At 46.9% G+C, this 22,498-nt stretch overlaps 1 protein-coding gene across 5 annotated transcripts; it reads left to right on the top strand.

The window, feature by feature from the left end:
• Positions 1-2,938: 2,938 nt before the first annotated feature.
• Positions 2,939-21,833, top strand: ilf3a (interleukin enhancer binding factor 3a). Of its 5 annotated transcripts, XM_049013604.1 has the most exons (20): positions 3,006-3,072; positions 3,350-3,402; positions 8,379-8,499; positions 8,975-9,195; positions 9,331-9,511; positions 9,824-9,971; positions 11,310-11,401; positions 12,376-12,471; positions 12,880-12,991; positions 13,077-13,174; positions 14,569-14,680; positions 14,771-14,884; positions 15,018-15,223; positions 15,760-15,921; positions 16,193-16,330; positions 17,581-17,718; positions 17,893-18,022; positions 18,178-18,225; positions 19,648-20,058; positions 20,926-21,833. In XM_049013604.1, exons 3-20 carry the CDS (start codon positions 8,497-8,499, stop codon positions 21,054-21,056), a joined length of 2,541 nt encoding a protein of 846 aa, XP_048869561.1. In that variant the 5' UTR covers positions 3,006-3,072; positions 3,350-3,402; positions 8,379-8,496; the 3' UTR covers positions 21,057-21,833. The 5 variants fall into 5 exon arrangements, with proteins under 5 accessions (XP_048869562.1, XP_048869560.1, XP_048869564.1 ...); XM_049013605.1 differs by lacking the exon at positions 3,350-3,402 and having other exon boundaries at positions 2,939-3,072; positions 17,896-18,022; positions 20,926-21,832; XM_049013603.1 differs by lacking the exon at positions 3,350-3,402 and having other exon boundaries at positions 2,939-3,072; positions 20,926-21,832.
• The last annotated feature ends 665 nt before the right edge of the window (positions 21,834-22,498 follow it).

Here is a 22,498-nt window from a genome sequence, read left to right as displayed (position 1 = left end):
TAGGTTCACAAAATCATATTCCAAATTTTTTTAAATATGAAAAACCACTGCGCTTATGAACTTTTCAAACTGTTAACATAAAAAATGCACATTTTGCACGTTCATATGTGCCCTTGAGAGGTAAAGTGGGCAATCCCACATTTTTGACCCCTACCCCCTTTTTTATTAAATATTTTCAATTGGATAAGTTGTTATTATCTGAGTCATACCTCTGTGCTACCTATGATATATATCAATTGTAGGGTATAGGCACACTGATTTTTTTTTTTTTTAATTCAACGTTGGAGCTCATTTTCTCAAAACTTTGTTTTTGTGGGATAGCCTTCATAAACAGAAAGGAAGGGAACTTGTGCCAGATCCCTTAGCTGGAAGTGGTTGACCACAAAGTATTGATGACCTTTCTCCAGACTACTGACAGGAAGAGCAAGGCAGTGAACGTGTGACATGGGAACGCTGAGCGGTCTCACAGGTTGTGGCTTAGTGCACAAATATGGATGGACTTGGATAAGCCCACAGAGACAAGTATCTATAAGCAGAAAAAGATTGTAGTATCATGGCATACAGCCCCCGCATTCCCCGAAATTAAATTTCAAAGCAGAATTCATTACCCACACATGCTGCATATTGTCAACAGGTGGTTGAAGGAGCATTCAGGCCAATTTGCACAATTTTGGGGGCATTCCAACATACCAGAGGGAACTTGTGGAACTCTCTGGAAATGCTTCTCTGCTTTCCTCCTCAATCAACCCATCTTCTTCAAATATGCTGTTGGAATTCTTTATGATTTAGCCGGCACCAAGGTCTTGCTAATTCCATATTATTCTGGCTGTGAGCAGGAACAGTTTCATATGTCTATAACCAATTTACTTGTTTAGCTCTCAGAACAGAAATGGCAGGACCACCCCTGTTTGGTATGTTCTTGAAAGGCCAGGCTTATGCTGTTAGGATAAACATGAACTAACATTCCTGCAATGAGGAACACACTATGCTAGTTGTAAGAAAAAGAACCAAATTAAAGGTAATAGCAGGTCGAGGTGGAATTCAACTTTAATTCCGCTCATTTTTTTCCAAATTAGGCCAAGACCTTACAATCCGCAAACTGTATCTGTCAACTTGTTACCAAATAAATGCTCTCACTCTCAACTCTCATGTACAGTAATCATCTTGACTTTATTTTTGAGATTCTACTGACACCGTCAGGTCTCTTTTGTTCTTTTTTTCTGCCCATAACATGTGTGACAGGTACCAGCATCATATTTCATTTACATTCAGCTCTGAAAAAGATTAAGAGACCACAGCACAATTTCTTGTTTCAGTCATTTCTGAATTTATGGTAGTGCTGAAAATGTGTGCGTGTGTGTGTATATATATATACACTGTAAACGGCAGCCTGGCTCTTCCCTGCTTCTCATTAATGAAGGGCTTCTTTCTTGCTTTATGAGACTTCAGTCCTGCTTCTAGGAGTCTGATATACATTGTCCTCAAAGTGCACTTCACACCTGCGCTTAATGTTTCCCATCTCTTTTGAAGGTCACGAATAATAAGGCACTGCTAGATAACGGTCATCTCAGGCATTAGAAAGTTACTTCTGCCTTCTACCTGGCAGGTCTTTTGGTCATTGCCAGTGTCTCTGGCTTTTCACCTCGATCTTGTGTATTGCTGTCTTAGAAACGTCGAGCCTGGAAGCAACCTGCCGCGCAGTGTAGCCTTCTGCCAGCAGAACCGGGATTAAACCAGGACTTAAAAATGCAGACTTTTTTTTAAATAATCTAGAGCTGCATTATCATATAAACTAACTGCTGCAGATGAGGAAGAACGGAAGATGTGGGTGCTGCAACGACCCCAGGAGGATCGATGGCAACATATACGAGCCCTGTGGCACTGAAGGGCTGTAGCTGCCAATTCGGGGAGAAGTTGTTCCTCTTCCAGCCTTCCCATTTGTCAGTTTTCCTCCAAGAATTCCATTAATGAGGGCTGAGAAAGAATGAAGACCTTGCTTACCTTATACTTTTAAGCTGCGCTGCAGTAGACTATTACACTGCATTTTTGGAGCATATAGCATCGATCCAGCCCCATCCAGTTCAGTTTCTGCACTGACCATAAAGAGCACATTGCTGGTGCTGGCCTGCATGGTGCTGAATGACGTCTGCTGGTCTGTGGGTGTTGCGTCACACTGACCTTTCACAATACTTACCAATACTTATGAACTAAAAGAATGCATAAAAAATAAACTACAAAATGAATTATGTAATAAAGGGAATATATATTATACTCGCTGGTGATGTGTGGCTCAGCAGGTTAGTATCTGAGATCGGAAGGTCACTAGCTTGAATCCCAGGGACGGTAGACTGATGCCATAATTTGGGCTTTGTACAAACCCCCAACTGCTCCAGGAGCGCTGCATATCCTGGCTGACCCTGTCCTGTGACCCCCAAGCTTGCTATCATCTGTCTTTGTGTCTCATGGAGAGCAAGATGGAATAGGCAAAAAGATAATTTCCCCATGGGGATCAATAAAGTATTCTATGACAGAGTAATCATTCTGCACGGGCAGAAATGCATTAACTTTATTGAGAAGAGGCTTTTATCCTAAGCAAGAAACAGTTGAGAAAGCAGGGCTGGCCATTATCTGGGTTATAGGGCTTGCTCTATGTTGTGGGATTTGAATGATTGACCTTCCAATCGCAAATTCAGCATCCTAATCTGCTGAGCCACATACAGCCTCCTCAATGCGTTTTAATTAAGATCCTGATCACTTATCTATGTTTTTCTATCCCAAACTGCTATGAGGGGATACCAAAGACTCTACTAAGGAATGCTGCACATGGTACAAAGCTGAAGCGCACCCTTGACAAGAAAGGACTTTCTAAAATCTCTTTTATAATGAACTCTCTTAATAAGGCATGCCTTATTAACAACGTCATTTCCGGTGTAATGCACGCATAATTGGCTAGTTGTCGGACCACGTGGTACTGGCGTCCTTTCCTGCGTGCGTCCCATAGGGTTGTTTCTCCTTAGCGACTCGGTAACGGCGAACTGGATTCCGCTTAAAGAATAAAGCTGGAAATAACAGGTAGCACGCATATGTTGTCTTATACGGTTTCGCGCACATGTCACAGAACGTAAAACTTCTCGCAAATGCAAGTTTTGTAGTTAAAATGGGCCATACATTCTTTGTCGCCGGCGGTCATAATTAGCTTTCTAGCTAAGGTTAGCGACGTAGGTGGATTCGCTTATACTTTGGCTACGTTGCTCAACTGTCTAGTTGTTTTGCAGCCGGAGACAAAATGTTTACAAACTTAATCGCTGCATCTCTGTCGCTTGTTAATCTTATTTAGTCTTTTTCGCAGTTGTGACATTTTCAACGGCCTCTCACTAACGCTCCACGTCGCTCGTGCAGATGGTTGGTGCATTTTTGATGTTTTACGCCTGTGTGTGGAATGAAAATCTTGTGTAATTTCATTGTGGTGAGTTTGTAAGTAGTATTTAATGCATGGAGGGCTAGTCGGGCGCAGGACCACAGCAAAATGGCGTCCCCGGACTCGACACTAGAGTCGTGCTTTCTGGACCCGCGGGTAGCTGGATTGACAGCCACCCACGTACCGCCGCTGCTTAGTTGCTCGAGATGATTTTTTAGGATTGCATGGCTTGTGCTTCTATTGAAACCGGTTCAGGAGGCGCCGGGAGTACCTGTGCCGTTTTGTGTTTGGACGGGCTAACTGATGCCGGAGTGACGAGTCCATGGTCGGGGTCCTGCGGTTACCGGCGATGTTAGCCGGCCTGTGGCCGCCGGATATAGCTTTGGCCACGTGATTTTAGGAGTTGGACGTAGCTGGTAAAATATTACGATTTATAACTGGGTACTTGGCCTGTTGATCATTTCTATTTGTACCTGCTTAGTATATTTTCAAACCACTGGTTTTAGTATATCATACAAATAGTTCAGACTGTGTTACCCAGGCAGTAATCGTGACAAGTTTGGCCTGTCTTGCATGTGCTAGTGACCTTAAACTTGTAGTATCCTATGTGGTGCTAAAGTTATTGCATTTTAAATGGTTGTCTTCTCTTTTAGACCCTCACGCATGTCTCTGGGTCGTGGTTGCATTTTTTGTCTGGAGTTGGTGCTCTGAACTCTCACAATCTGTAACTATCAGATTACATTTTTTTGATAAGTAAATGCAAAATGCTTGTATGTGGATGTACGTGCGCGCAAGTATATGTGAGACGTGTCTAAAGAGGCTGATGGTATGAATTTTTCCATTATGTGCTGTGTGAGTAAATGTATCTTGGTAAAAGCACACTCCAGGGATAAGAATTATCTGTAGTTGTGAGTTGTCATATAAACTTGTTTTAGGTACAAAGTAAGGGTGGGTGGTACACCGGTGCCATAGTAACCGGTGTGATTGTGCGCCACCGTATGAATTAGTACTCTACCGGTAACTCCGCGAGTAGTCTCCGGTCTAATTATACAACAGCCTATTTGTGATGGTAAAACATTTCGTTTTCTTCAACGCTTCAGTTGTAATCTAAATACTTGTCATATATGATATGTAACCTGTTTATTTGCGTTGTGATTTTTTTTTTCTATTACACACTCTGAATGGGCATCGCGATAGTAAATTAACAAATTCATGATCGAATTTTGTGTAATCATACACATTAAACAAAATAACCTGGTTACATATATAATGTACATTATCGGAATAAAAAGTAAAACAGATATTCAGTATATATGCGCCGCAGCCTTCATGCAAGGTGCGTGGTAAAAGGCACAACTGCCCAGTTAACACTAGAAACGCCCCATACCAGTGACCATCAAACTCCTTTATCGACCAGGCAAGACGTACTTCGGCGTATTGCAGCCTTTTTTGCGTTAATGTGCAGTTAGTGTTAACTGCAGCAGGTCTAACACCCTCAGGCAAAAAGCCGTAATGTTCCTAAAAGAGGGGCTGCTCTGTCCTGAAATCATAACGCCTAAAATATTTCAAACGCAGTATGCATTTTATAAGATGTTGGATAAATAGACATAGCTTACTGGTAACTTCATGTTCGTTAAAGTTTACGCTATTTAAAACTTTATCAAGTTATTTTTTATAAAAATCAATTCAGGTGAAAAAACTAACAAACGTTGCTGACACGCTTTCTGACTAACGCACACGCAAGAAATCTTACAGCAAATCTATATTATTCCTTTATAAACCTAATATTAGCTTAATCAAAGCCATTGGGGTAGTTTACAAACCATGTAGAGTGTTTACAAGGTAATAAATCTGTTACATGCGTGTGCAGATTTGTCTCGAATTGGAAGTGCAAAGTTTGGTCACTCCAGACAGCTGACCAAAGTTGGCGACCCTGCGTTTTATTTGAAATGAAAAGTAAACCGCATTGTTTTCGGCTGAAACGGCTTGTCATTCCGTTTGTGCTGTGACTCTGACAATTATAAAACATCACCTGTAATTTTTTTGGTGGTATTATTTAGAAATAAAACCGCCCATACCCAACTGTGATAGCGGTCGCTGTACCTGACAAGATCGTCCCTGATAGCAGCATTCTTTGTGGCATTGTTAAATAGAAACTAGGCGCTGGTTTAAATCAAGATTGAAATGAACGGTTTCCTTAACCAGGGAGTAAACATGGTTTGTCCTGGGCTCCCTACCTACGCAGTGATAGCAGCGTTTTTCGCTTTAGCAACATTTAATTGTTAGATGTGGGAACGACATGAATGCGCCTGCTGGCCCTTTGGGTGTAATTCCTCGTGTTCATATGTTTTTATGTAGAATTGCTTTGGCAGGCATCATCAGAAATGTGCGAGACGCTGTGTCATGGTGACCTTATCGCCTGTCTGCTGTCGCATGGAGAGGTTTAATTAGTGACATGGGTGCACTGAGCGGATTAAACCTCTCCAGTGGAAGGGGGGTGACGATCGACAGCCTCGATCTCTGACAGCTGCCCTTTTATGTCCTTGACTGCACAGTACTTTACAGACAGGATTCATCCTGCCTCAGTCAAACGGTATAAGCCTCGTTTTGTGTGGAGGACATGAGATGTTCTAGGCGTCGCTTGACATGGGGAGACCTGAGGGTAATTCAGGCTTCTTAATTAAACTGAAGTGAACTGAACAGGGACAATGTGTTCTGGTTCCCGGTACCACACTGTTGAGCATTTAAGGTCCTCCTCTCTTGTATTTTTCTTGTTTTGTCCTGTGGATAAAACAGGGTACAGCTGTATAGTGAGAATGCCATGTAGCATGAAATTAGCAACTGGCTAGCTGCTCTTTAGGCCTCAGATAGTGGTTTATAGATTCATCCATAGACAGACCACAATTATGAGTTAAGGTTTTGGATCACGGCTTTGTGCCTGACGTAATTGCTTTGGGCACAGAATTTGAGTCGCTAATAGTTTAATCACAATATGGAGATCTCTGGGTTGAATGGCTGACCGTTTGATGTCCGGTGATGGGCAGAGGTCACAGTCAGGAAAGGGGTGATTTTGCTAAGCGGGCTGAGCCGGTGCCGGAGCTGGTTTGGGACGGGCGCCTGGCGTACGAGGAGCTCCTTTACTGGGACAGCCTGATACAACACGGCCGGCGCCTTCGCCCAGAGGACCTTGATAAGTAACTGCGAGCAAACCCCTCTGCTCTGGTTGCTGAGCACATGGCCGGGTGCTAAGCAGGGTTATCGTCATAAACAAAGACTAAAGGTATAAGAGAGTGAAACGGAAATCAAATATGAAAATAAAGGTTTTGTTTAAGATGTAGTTTTAAATGTAGCTTCAGAAACTAATTGAAATAACATGAAAACAAATGTCAAATATTTTCCATTAATTTTAGTCTATCCCTAAAAATATAATTACTAAAACTTAGACAGAAACTAAAATGTATGAAAACTTATGAAATGTTTTAGAAGTACAACCACTCTGAAAAGTAACTAAACTGGATTTCAAATGAAAATTTAACCTTGATTGTTTAACTTTTTCTAACACTGGTGCAAAGTCACCTCAGTCATTTCCTATGTCAGAGGTTTGTGCAACCTCTTGGTACGTAAACAATGACAGGGATTTTCAAGCTTATTTTTCTATCTGAAATATTTACAGTTTTCCCCCCCCCCAGTTTTCTTTTTTTACGTACTGATTTTCTTTCCCTTTTGTTGCTTGTGTGTTGCTTCTACATCTTTTTTTCTTAACTGGAAGTCCATCTTCATGAATTATCTCGGACTCTCCATAGGAATCTCAGTCCATGCATTTGAACATGAGGTGTCGTAGGGTTTGGAGTCTGGCTGGAAAGCCCTCGGTGCTTTGGGTCTTTTGCTATTTGTGGTGTATGACTGGAGCTGGTCTCTTTGAGAACTACTGGCTAGCAGGTCTTCCTCTCTAATGTCTAGTCATGCCCAACTCCAACTGCGAATAAGAATTTGTGCAATGTGCAGATCCTGGTGCCCGCAGAGGATCAGATTTGCCGGAGGCCTCGTGCAGCTCCCTCTGCCTGTCACACAGGAAGTTTGTGTTTCATATCAGTAATCTGAAGACTAATTGATTATGGTTTATGGATTTATTAATCGTCAATTGGCCATTTAGCCATTATTCATTAAAATTAGTTCTTATTTCAGTGATACTTCGCCCGTATGATGAATGTTGCATCCCATTTGCTACTTGATTTTACTTATCTTAGCGTATGTTTCTGAAACTTTGAGTTTGGCTATGGTTTTGGCTAAGTGTTATCAAAGCCTGAGGACAAGGCCCAGGAACCGTTTTTGTATCAGTCCACAAGGTCGCTTGTGACTAATCAAACCGCTTTCGTGTCGGGGAATTAGACTCCGGATATTTGGTGATCATGCCAACTTTCTCCCTTTCTGAGCGGTTAAAGTATGATAAAATGATTGGTTGAGAGTTTTGTCACGGCCTTGGCATGTGTAGAGAGTGTATAAGCGCGGGGAATCATTCGGTTGCCCTGCGGTGACACATTCTTCTTTTTATTGCTATTGGGTTTGTCGAGTGGTTCAAGCGGCGATATTAGACTGTTGGATCTTTGTGAGTTTGTCCGCGGCGGCGTGAAGTGTGGTGTCAGTCATGGTGCAAAATGGATTTCTGTCGTCTTTGAAGTCTCGTATTTCTCGCCCAGCTCGGGCTCTAGAAACTCCGCACCCGGGGTTGTCCTATGCTGCATGCTTGAGCCGCATCTGCTTTTTATAACTGGGTATTTACTGGAATGTCTGGCCACGCTGCCTCACTCAGAGGTGGGGTACGTTGGCTTTGATTCCGGGTATGTTCTCTGGTGCCTCTCGTAGCTTTTTTTGCACTCCTGTCCCGGCTTGGAGCTGGGGCACCACATTGGTCCGCTTTTCTGTTTCTGAACGTTGCGACCTCCTTTCATCTGTCCTCCAGATACGAGGAGCTGCGCTACTGGTACGAGTGCGTGTTCCACGAGGAGCGTCTGCGGCTGTACTGGCAACGTACCGCCGTTGACGCACAGGAGCCCGAGGAGGGAGATTCTGTACCTGTTATGGTGAGCTCCTGCCGGCCTTCCGCTCCCCTCAGAGAGGATGTGCCTGAACAACAATTGCCCCACGGTGCTTGCTTACATGTTCGGTTCGTGTCCCCCATTTCCCCCCATGTGATCTTTTCGAGGTCCGTTGCAGAAATTATTTTGTAGTACTCTGTGACTCTGGCAACTGGTGGCCAGGTCCCTGGTGGGAGGGATGATGCCGAAATTCCTGGTCCCTGCATTCCTGAACTACTGGGACAATAATAAAAACAATTTAGGGTTCCATATGAATGGAATGTTAAACACATGTTGCTTATGCTAAAAGCAGCTAAATGTGTGTATTGTATGTGAGAGGCCCATGGCACGTTAACTGAAGTCGCGCATGGGTCTTGCATAACTTTTAAATCTGAATGATGCTTGCATGTGTTCTGGGGGTTTGCCTGTGAACATCTGCACTGTTGCTCGCTTGACCGGCCCCTGCTCCTCTCTCCGGCAGTCCCCTCCTTTCTGCCAGAGACCCATGCGAATCTTCCTGAATGACGACCGCCATGTCATGGCGAAGCACTCCGCAGTGTACCCCTCGCAGGAGGAGCTGGAGGCCGTGCAGAACATGGTGTCTCACACTGAGCGCGCCCTCAAGGCTGTCTCTGATTGGCTGGACGAGCAGGAGAGGGTCGGCGTGGAGGATGCTGCTCCGGAGGGCCCGGAGAAGGACAGGTAAGGAGTGGAGAGCGTGGTGGATTTGTGGCATAGCATGAACTACTCAGTTTTCATGGACTTCTGCCGCATGTCTTTGTTAGTTGGCGGGAAATCTCACTTCTGCTCTCCGGTCCATGTTTTCTGTTTTCCCAGTGAGGCAAAGCCACCCGAACAGTTAACACGGACCCTGCGTGGGGTGATGAGGGTGGGCCTGGTCGCCAAGGGGCTCCTTCTGAAGGGGGACCTGGACCTGGAGCTGGTGCTGCTCTGCAGGGATAAGCCCACCGTCCCCTTGCTGAAGAAAGTAGCGGAGAACCTGAGTGCACAGCTGAAGGTGGGCTCCGCTGGGGTGCTTGTCGATTCCGGGGGGTTCAGAAAAAGTCATAGGCCCCCACTGAATAACATAAGAGAAAATTAGGCCTAACAAAAGCTATAACCAAAAGGGGAAATTTCAGGTCCAGAAAGTAAAAATCCAGACCAAGATTTTGCTTCAACCAACCAGCTGATCACTCTGCGACTGTAACTCTTTATAGACACCTGGTTGGTTGGAATTAAATCTCGGTCTGGATTTTTACTTTCTGAACCTGAACTTTCTTATATTTCTAATCGCACTCTAATCCTCCCTCCCCCACGTTCTGCCACACAGACTGTTGTAGATGACAAGTATGACATCGTCCCATCCATCAGTGATGCCGTGATCCTCGTTAAGAGTGCCAAGGAGCCAGCGCTGACGCTTACCATCCTGCTGACCTCCCCGGTGGTGCGTGAGGAGGCCGAGAGGCAGGCCGCTGGAGGTAGGGCCTTCCCCCTGTAGGGCCCGGCCTGCGCCCAGGTTCACCCCGGAAACACGAGCCTGAGGCCGATATTGTTTATTGGGTCTTCAATGGAGCTGGGAGGTACACTGCACTGTTCTCAGAGCTGCGCGAGACTGCAGTAAATGCAGTGTTTTTCATGTAGCAGTTTTTGATGGCCCAATACACAGTAAAGAAGTTAACTTGAGGGGTAAAAAAAAAAAAAGCACGAACACACAGACAGAGCTGTCCCTACATCATAGTTTCAGGATAGATGAATATCTGAAGGCTTTCAGAGGACTTGCATGTATTTTTAATACTGAAATTGTCATGATGGTTTATATTGCAGCAAAAATGAGTTGTGAGTTGTGCTCTGGTCACCAGCCGCGGCCTTGAAATTTGGTACTGGGGGCTGGCCTGGGTTATGGATAATGTCGGGGTGTTTTGACTCTGCATGGGTGAATGTGAATTCAGCCAGTCACAGTCAAACCAAACCCTCCCTCACTACCAGGAAACAATGTTTCGTTAGCGCTGCTGAATATATACAACAGGTGCAGAGTAAGTGCCATTGTCCCTCGCGTTTCTGCCTGATGCAGGAAAAATGGTGATCAGCAACAAGCAGCTGGTATAGCCTCATACTGGGTTAGCGGCCAGAGATGCCCCACCCCATCCACACCCCAGGCCCTGGGTGGATCCTGCCTTTGCGTTGCAGATGCCCGTTTTGCTGCAGTGTAGACTTCTTTACATGCTTTGTGCATCTGATTATTGCTGCTGTGGTTCAAAATCTGATTCTCTCTACCAAGCCTTCTAGTTTGTCGATTTTTAGGGACGCTGGACCTTTGACCAACTGGACGCTCTCTGTCTCGGAAGGGGCAAGGCAGTACACCCAAAGAAAGGGGGCGATGGGGAGGGAATCTACCCCCAGGTCACATGCTTGTTTTTCATTAAAAAAAATATATATATACAGCCATGAAAGAAGGGAGAGGAGTGGATTTTTCCTGAAGCTGCCCTCTGGGGTTGGTGGAGGACACTCGCCGGGTTATACAGCTCGCAGCTCTCCACAGCCCCAGGTCGGAGCCTCGCAGACGAGGTCACGCCAGGCCAACGGCTCTTGCCGCAGAAAGACCTCTGCCTCAGTTAAATGAGTGCCACTGTTTTGGCATGGCTGTGAACCGGACAGGAGTGTTTCTTGGGTGTGGCGGGGGGGGACCTCCCCCCTCCCTCCCCTCCCCCCCGCCTCCGCTTCGTGGTTTTGGGACACCTGCCTGCTCCCCCTGGCCGTGTGACAGAACCCCCCCTTGGTCAAACAGTGCCTTGTCTTCTTATTCCACCCGTCAATAGAAACGCTATCAGGCAACGATCCGCCGGATGCTCTGGACAGGCAGAAATGCCTGGCAGCCTTGGCGTCCCTTCGCCACGCCAAGTGGTTCCAGGTTTGCATCTTTACTTGTCTTCAAGTAGTGTTCTCTCTCTCTTCCTGCCATTCCTGTGCATTTTGACATGTGCCGCCGCCATAGTAAGTGTATATTGACTTATTATATTATATTGTTTACTGGACTGTGAAGCTCCGCCCCCTTGCCTCCCCCACCCCCCAGTCCTGCTTCTTCCAGGTTATAGGTTCGTTTTGCTGTTTATAACCTGTATTGTTCAGCTGCTGTTTTTTGCAATCAGTTCTAACGGGAACCCCCCCCTCAACCCAAAGAGACTATTGCTAGTCGCACTTGAGCTAGTGCAGCGTCTTCAGTGGAGTTAGCCGGCTGTCTCTTTTGGGTTTATTATAAAAGCTGCTTTCGTTCGTGTAGCTTTGGTGTATCGACCACTCCAGTGCTCCCCAGCTTCGCCTTGCCGCGTTTTCTCTAACGCCATGTGCCGCTGTAATATCCCAGTGCATTTCTGGGACGTCACCGATGTCTTTTATTGGTACGCGAGGTCCCTGCTAAGTGGCTCGTTACAGTCAGAGGGAACTTCGAAACTCGCACGGTCACATGATGTGACGTGTAGCCTGTTTGCGCTTTCCGGTTAACCCAAGATCATAGCCTAATGAAATTGCAATGGTTTGTGTGTCCCCCCCCCCCTTTGGCTGCGTTTGTTGCGTTTGGGGAGGTAGCTCGTTCTACTGTGCGTAGCATTCACAAATCTTTCCTTTGCCCTTTTTAATTATTGAGTCTAGATCCCTGCATGGTCGGTTTGAGCGAGATGGCGGCCATTAGCTCAGTCCGGTTAGCACTGCGCAGGCAGTTCATCTAAACCTCGAAGCTCACGACGTTGGTCGCCACAGGAGCTCGCGCCCGGGTCTAAGCATAGAGAGAGGCCCTGCTGACACCAGGCAGGACTTGCATTGAGCGGCGCTCCCCCGCCGGCCCCCCCCGCCTAATGCGACACCATCCCTCTCCCGGTGTGTCTGCAGGCTAGAGCCAATGGGCTGAAGTCCTGCGTCATCGTCATCCGCATCCTCAGGGACCTGTGCAGCCGCGTAGCCGTCTGGGCCCCCCTGCAGGGATGGGTGAGTGACCCAGGCAGTCGCCAAGCCCACTGTCTTGGTTTTATTTCTTCACAAAATTTAATATACGTGTTAAATGTATGGGTTCATTAAAGTTAGGTGCCTCTGTCACCCATTTCACAGGATCCGACTGGTAGTAATAATGACAATTTTCTAATAATTTATTTAAGTGGAATCTATGTCAGCTCGCCTCTGAAGCCTGGTGCATAGTGGTCAGTATTAATGCTTTAATAATAATGACTCGCCTCACTTTATGAGGTCATTTTTCACGTCTCTGCAACCCCCCCCAGTAAGCTTTGGTATGGTGGCTGGATGATTTTATTCATCCCTCGACCGTGACGTTTAACATTCTGGACCGACTTCCTTTTGGAGCAGGAAGTGAAAGCTGAGAGGAGGCTTGTTGTTTTGCAGCCCTTGGAGCTGTTGTGTGAGAAGGCCATCGGGACGGGGATCAGGCCCATGGGGGCGGGGGAGGCTCTGCGCAGGGTGCTGGAGTGCCTGGCCTCTGGAATCCTCCTGCAAGGTACCCCTGGGGTGCGTCGTGGCCTCGATGTTACAGCGGAAGCTACCAGGTGCCCAGAGCTCACTGCAGCTGCCTGTCCCCTTAGACGGGCCTGGTGTTTTAGACCCATGTGAGAAGGAGACCAGCGACGCCATTGGCCACTTGGACCAGCAGCAGCGGGAGAACATCACCCAGAGTGCACAGGTCTGTCCCACCCCCCCCCCCCCCCATTGCGAGGGGGGGTGGAAAACATCAGCTGCGTGGCGGGTTTGAGCTGGGGCCAGATCTATTTCAAAATTGTACCCTTCAGAAAATTTTAAAATAATCTTTATTCATTTATTTAATGCTAACAAACTGGAATACAGTGCAAATCGCTTATAGTGATCAGTTATAGTGATCGAACATCTTGGGATAGAATCATTCCTGCACATTATACTATCTAAATAATTTGCTTATAATAATCAAGTGTTCATTTTTTTTTTTTTCTTTTTTCTTAAGCGGTTTCCACTATGATTTTAAACTGTATATAATACACAGGCACCACTTACTGAATACATTGAACTGTTGTGATTAATAACATAATGAAACTTTAGGGTGGGGAAGTTGCTCAGTTGATGATGCAAGAAATCCTGTTTTCTGAAACCGGCCTCAGTACTAGCCAGGTTCAGTGTTAACCATCCATCCATCCATCCATTTTCCAAACCGCTTATCCTATTGGGTCGCGGGGGGTCCGGAGCCTATCCCGGAATCAATGGGCACGAGGCAGGGAACAACCCAGGATGGGGGGCCAGCCCATCGCAGGGCACACTCACACACCATTCACTCACACATGCACACCTACGGGCAATTCAGCAACTCCAATTAGCCTCAGCATGTTTTTGGACTGTGGGGGGAAACCGGAGTACCCGGAGGAAACCCCACGACGACACAGGGAGAACATGCAAACTCCGCACACATGTGACCCAGGCGGAGACTCGAACCCGGGTCCCAGAGGTGTGAGGCGACAGTGCTAACCACTGCACCACCATGCCGCCCCCAGTGTTAACCATTGTTAGCAATACCATTTGATGACAACACATTATGGGGCATTTTGTGCATACAAACATCGTAGCAACATGTCCATAGGTAGTGGTTGACCATTACTGTCTGTACAACCGACTTTAATGAAACGAACTAAACGTAAGTGCTTATAAATGGTACTTAACCCTGGCTTTCACTTCTGTTGACGAAGGGGGCAGCCATCTTGAATTTTGAGGTTGGGGTTGCAGTGGTTTCTTTGACTGAGTTAGGACTCCGACTTCAGGGGGGGCGTGCCAGTTGAAATTTCCGACTAGGGACTCGGAAATTCCGACCTCCGAGTTCAAATGGGACACAGCGTTACGTAACTTGGAGGTAGCGTCAAGAAAATGTGATGGCAAAGCAACATCTAAAATGAGCTGAAGCAGAAAATATGACGAGACGTAACTGGGATACAGTTTTGTGTGTGTTTGGAGGGGTGGGCATCTGGGTATATATACACAGACACACACACACACACCAGCCTATAAGAAAGATGCACAAAAAGCAAACTGGCCTTTCTGTCTGCCCCCCCCCCCCAGTATGCCTTACGGTTGGTAGCCTTTGGGCAGCTTCACAAAGTCCTGGGGATGGACCCTCTTCCCTCGAAGATGCTTAAGAAACCCAAGACTGACGCCCCTGTAGACTACACAGGTATGGGGCTGTGAGCTCATGCTTCCCATTCCGCACCATCTAATTTGGACCCTGAAGAGACTCTAAAGTTGGCACCATTGGATTTTGCAGTGCAGATACCCCCCAGCATGTCCTATGTCACCACAATAAAGAGGCCTATTGAAGAAGAGGAGGTCATGGATGAGAAGAATCCCAACAAGAAGAAGAAGAAACTTCAGAAGAAATGTGAGCTTGTACCATCAAAAGTTTATTTTCACATGTTGTGTGATTTCCAAGACTTCCTTTAGAAATTCGGAGTGGTGGCTGCTCCCCCTAGAGGAACATGGTCTACATTGCAGGCTTTTCTGTCTTCTGACAGACTCTGAAGATAAGCTGGAGCCACCGCAGGCAATGAACGCCCTGATGCGACTGAACCAGCTGAAGCCAGGCCTGCAGTACAAGCTGGTGTCGCAAACGGGCCCTGTGCACGTGCCTGTCTTCACCATGGCCGTGGAGGTCGACGGCAAGAGCTACGAGGCGTCCGGGCCCTCAAAGCGCACGGCCAAGCTGCACGTGGCAGTCAAGGTGCGATGGCTTCCATGGTTTTGTCTTCACTCAAAATAATGAGTTTGGTGAGGTTCTGTGGTGGAGTCTGTAATAGGACCGTCTGTGGCTCAGCAGATTGGGACACTTGCCCGTGATCAGAAGTCTTAAATCCCAGAGAGATGTCACCGTTGGGCCCTTGAGTAGGGCCCTTAACTCCCAGTTTCTGCAGGGACTGGCTGACGCTGATTTCTCAGTAGTAGATCGCTTTGGATAAGCATCTGCTAAATTAATAGATCTCATAATTATAGAAATGTCAATTATAGAAATGTCTATGCTCTTGCTTTCTCTCTCGATGTATTTAATATTTATAAAATGTTTTACTTGTGGAGATTGGATTATATTACTGCTGGATTTATTTATGGAGAAGTCGTGGTTAAATGCTGGTCTCAGACGTACTGGAGCCCAATATGTTGAGGAGAAACGCCGCAGGCTATAAGGTTACTTTGAATAATAGCGTCTGTTGTGCAGCTGTAAATAAAAATCAGCCTGCTTCCTGACCTTTGCCTGTGGAGCAGGTCCTGCAGGACATGGGGCTGCCCACTGGGGTGGAGGTGAAGACCGCAGAGCCAGTGAAGACTGAGGAAGGGCCCACGGGCTCAGAGGGCAACCCCCAGGCTTCGGAACCCGGTGGGGCCGACGTGCCGCCCCCTAGTGCCGAGGCAGGGGACGGCGGCGAGGTGAGTCCCAGGGCCTTGTCACGTCCCAGAGGGGGGTGGGTTGTACTTATCGAGAGGCAGATGGGATGGATTTTCCTGGAGCAAGGGGTAACACGTGACTTCACAGAATTTGCCCAGAAGTACTGACCTCGTTTCAGGTTATCGGTGAGCTTAATGCAGGCCATCGATCAGGCGCGGGTCCGTGTGCCGCAGCAGAATCGCACCTCCTCCTTCCCCCATTTCCTCTGTCAGGCCCTAAACGCTGAGGTATGTGTGTCATTCTGCTTGGCAGAGCTTGCGGCAGCAAGGCCCCATCCTGACCAAACACGGCAAGAACCCGGTGATGGAGCTGAACGAGAAGCAGCGCGGCCTCAAGTACGAGCTCGTCTCGGAGAGCGGCGGCAGCCACGACAAGCGTTTTGTCATGGAGGTGGGTGGCTGCACACCCCCGACTCGCTTACGGGCCTCCCCAGGTGGCATCCCTCAGGACCTTCTGCTAGACAGGCTTGGCTCACCTGTAGGTTTCCTTGTAGCCAGGGGTCCATGTTATTTTACGCAGGAGCAGAAGGGGGCGCAATAGTTTAAAAACATACAAACAGTATGACGGCAGTGAGGGATGAACAGGTAAGGTATGATTGATTCGGTGTTCCTAGGTTATACCACATACTCTTTATCCTCAATAATTTTACTATAAATACAAGGCAGCTTAAAATTGTTTCATGGTCATTTATTTGCCAAAAAAATGCCAGGTCCTAGTGACCGGAGCGTGGTAAAGTGATTTTTACGTGCACATCATGTACGTGTGCTTTTACATGCACATCTTATGTGGCGCGATTGCAAATGGCACTCAGTTGTGTATTTTATCCTTGGAGAACAATCAAACAAAACAATTATCACGAGCTGTGACTGTGTTAAGTTAAATAAAGTCGTAATAATAATGCAATTCCAGAAAAACAAGAAAATAAACAATAGTGGTCCTCCATCTAAAGCTGTTCGGACCCCTAACAGGACCTTTCTGTAAACAGTCTCTGACCTTGAAACAGGCAGGTAATTCACTTACAGCTGGAATGGAATCGATTATTATTTTTTTTGTCTTCAAAATTTTTCCTTCGGGTTTCACATCTTTGTTTGCGGGCGTATATGCAGTCGCCTTTCCACTTCTGATTGGTCAGCACGACTGGCACGCAAGGAAAATGGCATGAATTTGTAAAGCTTTTCCCACGACAGCCTTTAACCCCTGGGTCCGACGTGCTGTACGATGCATGCGCTAAATCGCTGCCTCGGTTGATTTTGCCAATCGCGTCGTTTCAAATCGCAGTTTCGATCTGAATAGATAAATCATTCAGCCCTGCATTACAGGGTGTTTTGCACGAGCCCTGCACTATACAGACGTGTAACATTTCCAAAACACAGTAACCCTTAATGGCAGAGGTGAACGAGCGGCTCCCTCGGTGACTGTGACATCTACCGCTCTTCGGCGATGGGTCTCTGTCACTCGGGTCTCTGTCACTCGGGTCTCTGTCACTCGGGTCTCTGTCACTCGGGTCTCTGTCACTCGGGTCTCTGTCACTCGGGTCTCTGTCACTCGGGTCTCTGTCACTCGGGTCTCTGTCACTCGGGTCTCTGTCACTCGGGTCTCCGTCACTCGGGTCTCCGTCACTCGGGTCTCCTCTCTGTCAGGTGGAGATCAGCGGACAGAAGTTCCAGGGTTCGGGCTCCAACAAGAAGGTGGCCAAGGCCTACGCTGCCCTGGCTGCGCTGGAGCGACTTTTCCCCGATGGCTCTGATGCCATGAAAAAGAAGAAATTGCTTCCAATGGTAACTTGCCAGGTCTTTAACCTCATGGCGACGCTAATACCTGCATAGCTTCTGTGGTGGTGCTGGGGTTTCTGGGCACCTCAAAGGGGGGGCGAGGACTCTATAGATGGTGTTTTTTTTTTTTAAGAATTAACTATGCTTGTTATACATTTTCATCCAATTCCTCTGTGCCAGCAGCCAAACCTAGGATTTGGCATGGTGGGCGGAGCTCCCACGGATCCGGTGGCCAATCTGAGAGGCCGTGGGAGAGGTGGGCGTGGCAGGGGAAGAGGAAGAGGGTTCAACAATGCAGGAGGCTACCCAGGTAACAAGCAGCATAGTAATTGCAAAGAACAGCTTATGAATTACAGTCCAGAATACTAATAAACACCTATATATGCTCACTATAATGCTGAACATCTTAAGTACGCGTGATGGTTAAGCCCTATAGAAATGTCACTTCTCCAATTCCCTCTACAGGTGGATTTGGGTCTTATGGCTACGGAAACGGTGCCAACACTGGATACAGTGAGTGTTTTCTGCTTCTTTTCCCTATTTAAAATTTGCATCATTGCCTCGGGGTCTCCCTCGGTGTGTGCAGGGGTACGTGTCAGTGGAATGCTTTCGGGCCTCCTGTGTAACTCGGCTGCCGGATGTGCCCAGAGTCCCTTGAAAGGTGACAGTGATGAGGTCACCATGCCGAGCTAACTGCCGAGCTTGTTGGCGCAGTGGGGGCTTGGACCCCCTGATGCCTTCTAACTGCCAGTTAGTGGAATTTCCATGTCTTGGAGACTCTCTGCTTTCTAAGCAAAGAGCAGAGTAGCGTCTGTCAGACTCTGGACGTGCCCCCCACCCCCACCCCCCAGACTTGTGTAACACTTTTAAATTTCTCTGCTTTCAGCCGCAGGACTCTGTTTTATCTCCCCCAGCCCCATCCTGAAATCCCAAAAATCCCCTCTTAATATCCTGTTCTGAGGAAAAGACCTAGAGGGCGACAGGAGCAGAGAAATCTAAAAAGATTAAAAAACAAAAGTGAAAATCAAGGCCATTTAAAGTTGCCAAACTGAGAAATGGCGCCTCTTGTGGCAAGTTATCTAATATTTGTTCTCTGCTCTTTGTCTCTCACTCTAGGTGACTTTGTCTCAGACTGCTATGGCTACCATGACTTTGCATCCTAGATCATCTAGTCTACTCTAAAAAAAAAAAAAAAAAAATTCTATAGAGCATCTATGTAAACCTAAAATGAACTTCCTGCCTCGTCACAAACCCCCGCCCCCCCCATGTTCCATCAAGAGCTTCTGTCGCCTGCATCTCTCCTGTAACGGATCGCTACCACACTACCGTATTTGGCACAAAACAAAAAAACGCTTGACATCTTTTTTTTGTTTCCTCACTGGATCGAGCTGTGAAGTGATGAAAAGACAAGCTGTGAGGTTTCATTTTCTTTTTGTTAGTCTTTTGTTTTCCATGTTTCCCCAAAAGTTGTAATCGAGACTTTGCAGGCGAATGGTTTGCGTAAATCATGGCGTCCGTGTCGGGAGACCTTTTTTTGTGGCTGTGCGTTCCGGCTTGCGCCCGTAAATAAGATACGAAGGCTGACGTGCTTATGCACATACCTCGAAGAAAATAGAAATTATTCCCCTTTTACATCTTAATTTATTTTTCCATAGTGATGCTGCTGAAATATACCGTTATTTTTTTGGTCAGAGATATCTCTCATTTTAATAAACGTTTGACCCACAGAAGTGGGGACATTTACCAGATCTGTTGCCGTGTTGTGCGTAAGAGATGCCGGTTCCACAGAGGGCTTAAGACAATTGCTAGTAAAGTGTAGGTAGACCGGTGTCACCAAATGACTGGTGACAGAACCTTCATACGGGGCTCAGTAAAAGACAGTTTTGCCCCAAGGATGTACTCTGTGATTGAGATGCAAACGTTGTCCCATCCTAGATTACTACGACAACGATGGGGCGAGCGATGCAGAAGGGGGCTCTGGAGCAATGGGCTCGCCCGGCCACTCGGCGAGCGGAGATGGGGGAGGGTTTGGCGCTTTCTACCCCGGCGACAGCATCTACTCCGGCCCTCCTCCTTCCGCTGCCAAGCCCATTGGCAACAAGGCCCTCCCACGGGGGGGTAAACAGCCCTACGCTGGGGCTTCGGGAGCTGCTGGTGGGGTCTCGGGGGGCTACCAGGGCACCCCTCCCTCAGTGCAAGGTGTTTACAATCCATATAGCCAGAACTTTGGACAGAGCAAGAAGAACTTCGGCCAGCATCATGGAGCAGGTGGCTTCTCCGGCTACAGCACCGCTTACCCCAGTCAGGTGACTGGGGGAGGGGGCAGCCAGGAATACGGCTATGAAGGTGAGGGACCAGGCAGGCCCTGCTAATCCTGTTATCAGCTGTAGATCTATAATGCCTTAAACGTAGCACACTGAACCACAACATGCAGGTTTGTTACTTTTAAATCTGCCCTATTAGACCGTATAACTGGGCCTGATGAAGAATCTGGATATATCTTAGGTTAGCAGATGGCACTGGGATTCTGAATAAGTGTAGAGTTTTGGGAAAAGTGTCTCTTTTTTTTATTTTTCCTGTTACTGCCATTCCGTCTGGTGACATGCTTGACGGGTCAGTAAAGCATTATGGAAAAGGGAAGCAGTTAAGAGGTTATGGTTATTGTTGATCAGGGTTGCTGGGCGGGGAGTTTTCTGTGGGGTTTCATTTTTCAGGTCTACATTTGAAGGATTGTCTCGGTATTGTAAGGGAAAGGGGGGCCTGGAGCCCTGCTGGATTGATAGTCCTGTAGTCTCAGACGTCCTGGCTGCGGTAAAGTCCCAGCACTGTGTGTGTGTGTGTGTGTGTGTGTGTGTGTGTGTGTGTGTGTGTGTGTGTGTGTGTGTGTGTGTGTGTGAGTCTTTCCAGTTTTAGCGTAGGATATTTCTAGACAGATTCTACGCTTCCTTCCATAGTCCAGGAAACAGTTAGGTAACCTGGTATTTCTGAATTGCCCTTGCGTGTGTGTGTGTGTGTGTGTGTGTGTGCGTGCCCCGCACTGGACTGGTGTACGATTCAGCATGGCCCCTGCTTTGTGCCCCTTGCTGCATGGGATACCCCCTCCCCACCACCTCGTGACCCTGTCCAGGATAAGTGATGGATTAAAGTATAAAGAGATGCCTTCCATCCATTCAGCCTCACTCATAGCCTCGTCCTTGTCTTTCCTGCTCACAGGTTACGGCAGCCAGTCCAACTTCGGCTCACAAGGCGGCGCCGCCCAAGGCTACGGCGGAGGGCCGGGGTCCTTCCACAGCCAAGTGGGCTTCGGCAGGGGGGAGCCCAGCGTCACCTACCAGTACAGATAGTCTGCACCTCCGGCCTTCACGAGCCGTCTTTCCAAAGCAGAAACCAGCTCACTCGTGCTTCTAGCCATTTCCTTCCCGTTGATAGACATTTTGGTGTGGCTTACGCTGTTCGGTTTGTACTCATTTCCGTTATTCTCGCGCTCGTCCGTCTCAGCCAGCTCCAAGAAAGCAAACCCTGTGGTGTTCGGATGCTAATGCCTTAGCTAATCAAAAGCCAGCCAGTGTAAAGTCCTAGTCTGGGCCAAATCCAGCTGTGCGTCATCATTTTGACCTGCTCCAACATGGAAGTGTCCACGTGCTACAGTGTCCACTGCCAAACTCCCGGGCTGGGGGTCCCGTCAGGCTCTGGCAGGATGAAGCGGATGAGTTCGTCACCAATCTCACTTACCCATGGATTATTTTTTGTTTTGCTTTTTAAATAAGGATTAGAACACCATGGGGCCTGTGAGCAGCTTTCCGTTCGACTTCTGATGCCTCCGTATCACGTCTGGTCTTTTCTTCGATAATTAGACATCAGGACTGTTGAGGCCCTCCCCCCACTCACCAAAGTACTGTGTATATCTTTTTGTTTTAACATCTTCCTGTGTTCTAATCGGTATTTTTTTGAATGGTGTTGATTGGGAATGGAAACGCTGTAATTCTGTGGCGTATTTTGGTAAGGAAGGAGTGTTTTTTTTTTTTTTTTTCCCCTTTTGGTTTTTCAAGGAGGTGTTTTGTTTTTCAAAACAGCGTGTATCGCTTGTATTACCAATAAAGGATTTTTATTTTGGAAGAATGAAAGTTTTCTTGTATATAATGACAAATTAGTCTTGAATAATGAACGTCTCTCTTGTGTGAGAATGTGCTTCACTGAAGATTTCTACAAAGCTGCATTTCTCCATTTTTAAAGTGTACTGTTATACTTCGTGCAGATGAGGACCGTGACAGTGACCACGACTGTAGCCTACAAAGATTTACCCAAACAGTTTTCTTTGCCTTTCCTTGTTTTAGACAGACCAGGCAAAGAATGACAACATTAAGCTTCTAGTTTCTTTAAATTCCAACCCTGAGACTGGGAAAGTTGGGAACAGTGGTAACATTATGCTTGATATATGATGCAATTTTTCAGGCAGACCTTAGCATTTGTCTCGTACGAACCATTCTAACAACCGAGCGTGTGTGTGAGATTTGGAGAAAAAGCTCACCTTGCTAGAAAACATTCACATTGGGGGAGATAAAAGGTTTTATTGCTTCAGACCATGAGCGACCCTCCAGCTGCTCATGCATTTTCCGCGTGCGCTACGATCGATAAAATTTGGTTTATAAGGTTTTTTTTTTCCTTTAGAACTTTAGACGTATCAGATTTTATGATGCTGATCACAAAGAATGTCAGAATTGTCACGTCGCACAAGTTTTTTTTTTCTTTTGCGGAGCGGGCAATTTTGTTACTGTAAAATGTTCAA

This window comes from Brienomyrus brachyistius, chromosome 5, assembly GCF_023856365.1.
Source record: "Brienomyrus brachyistius isolate T26 chromosome 5, BBRACH_0.4, whole genome shotgun sequence".
NCBI lineage: Eukaryota > Metazoa > Chordata > Actinopteri > Osteoglossiformes > Mormyridae > Brienomyrus > Brienomyrus brachyistius.
This window is presented reverse-complemented; position numbering and strand designations above follow the sequence as displayed.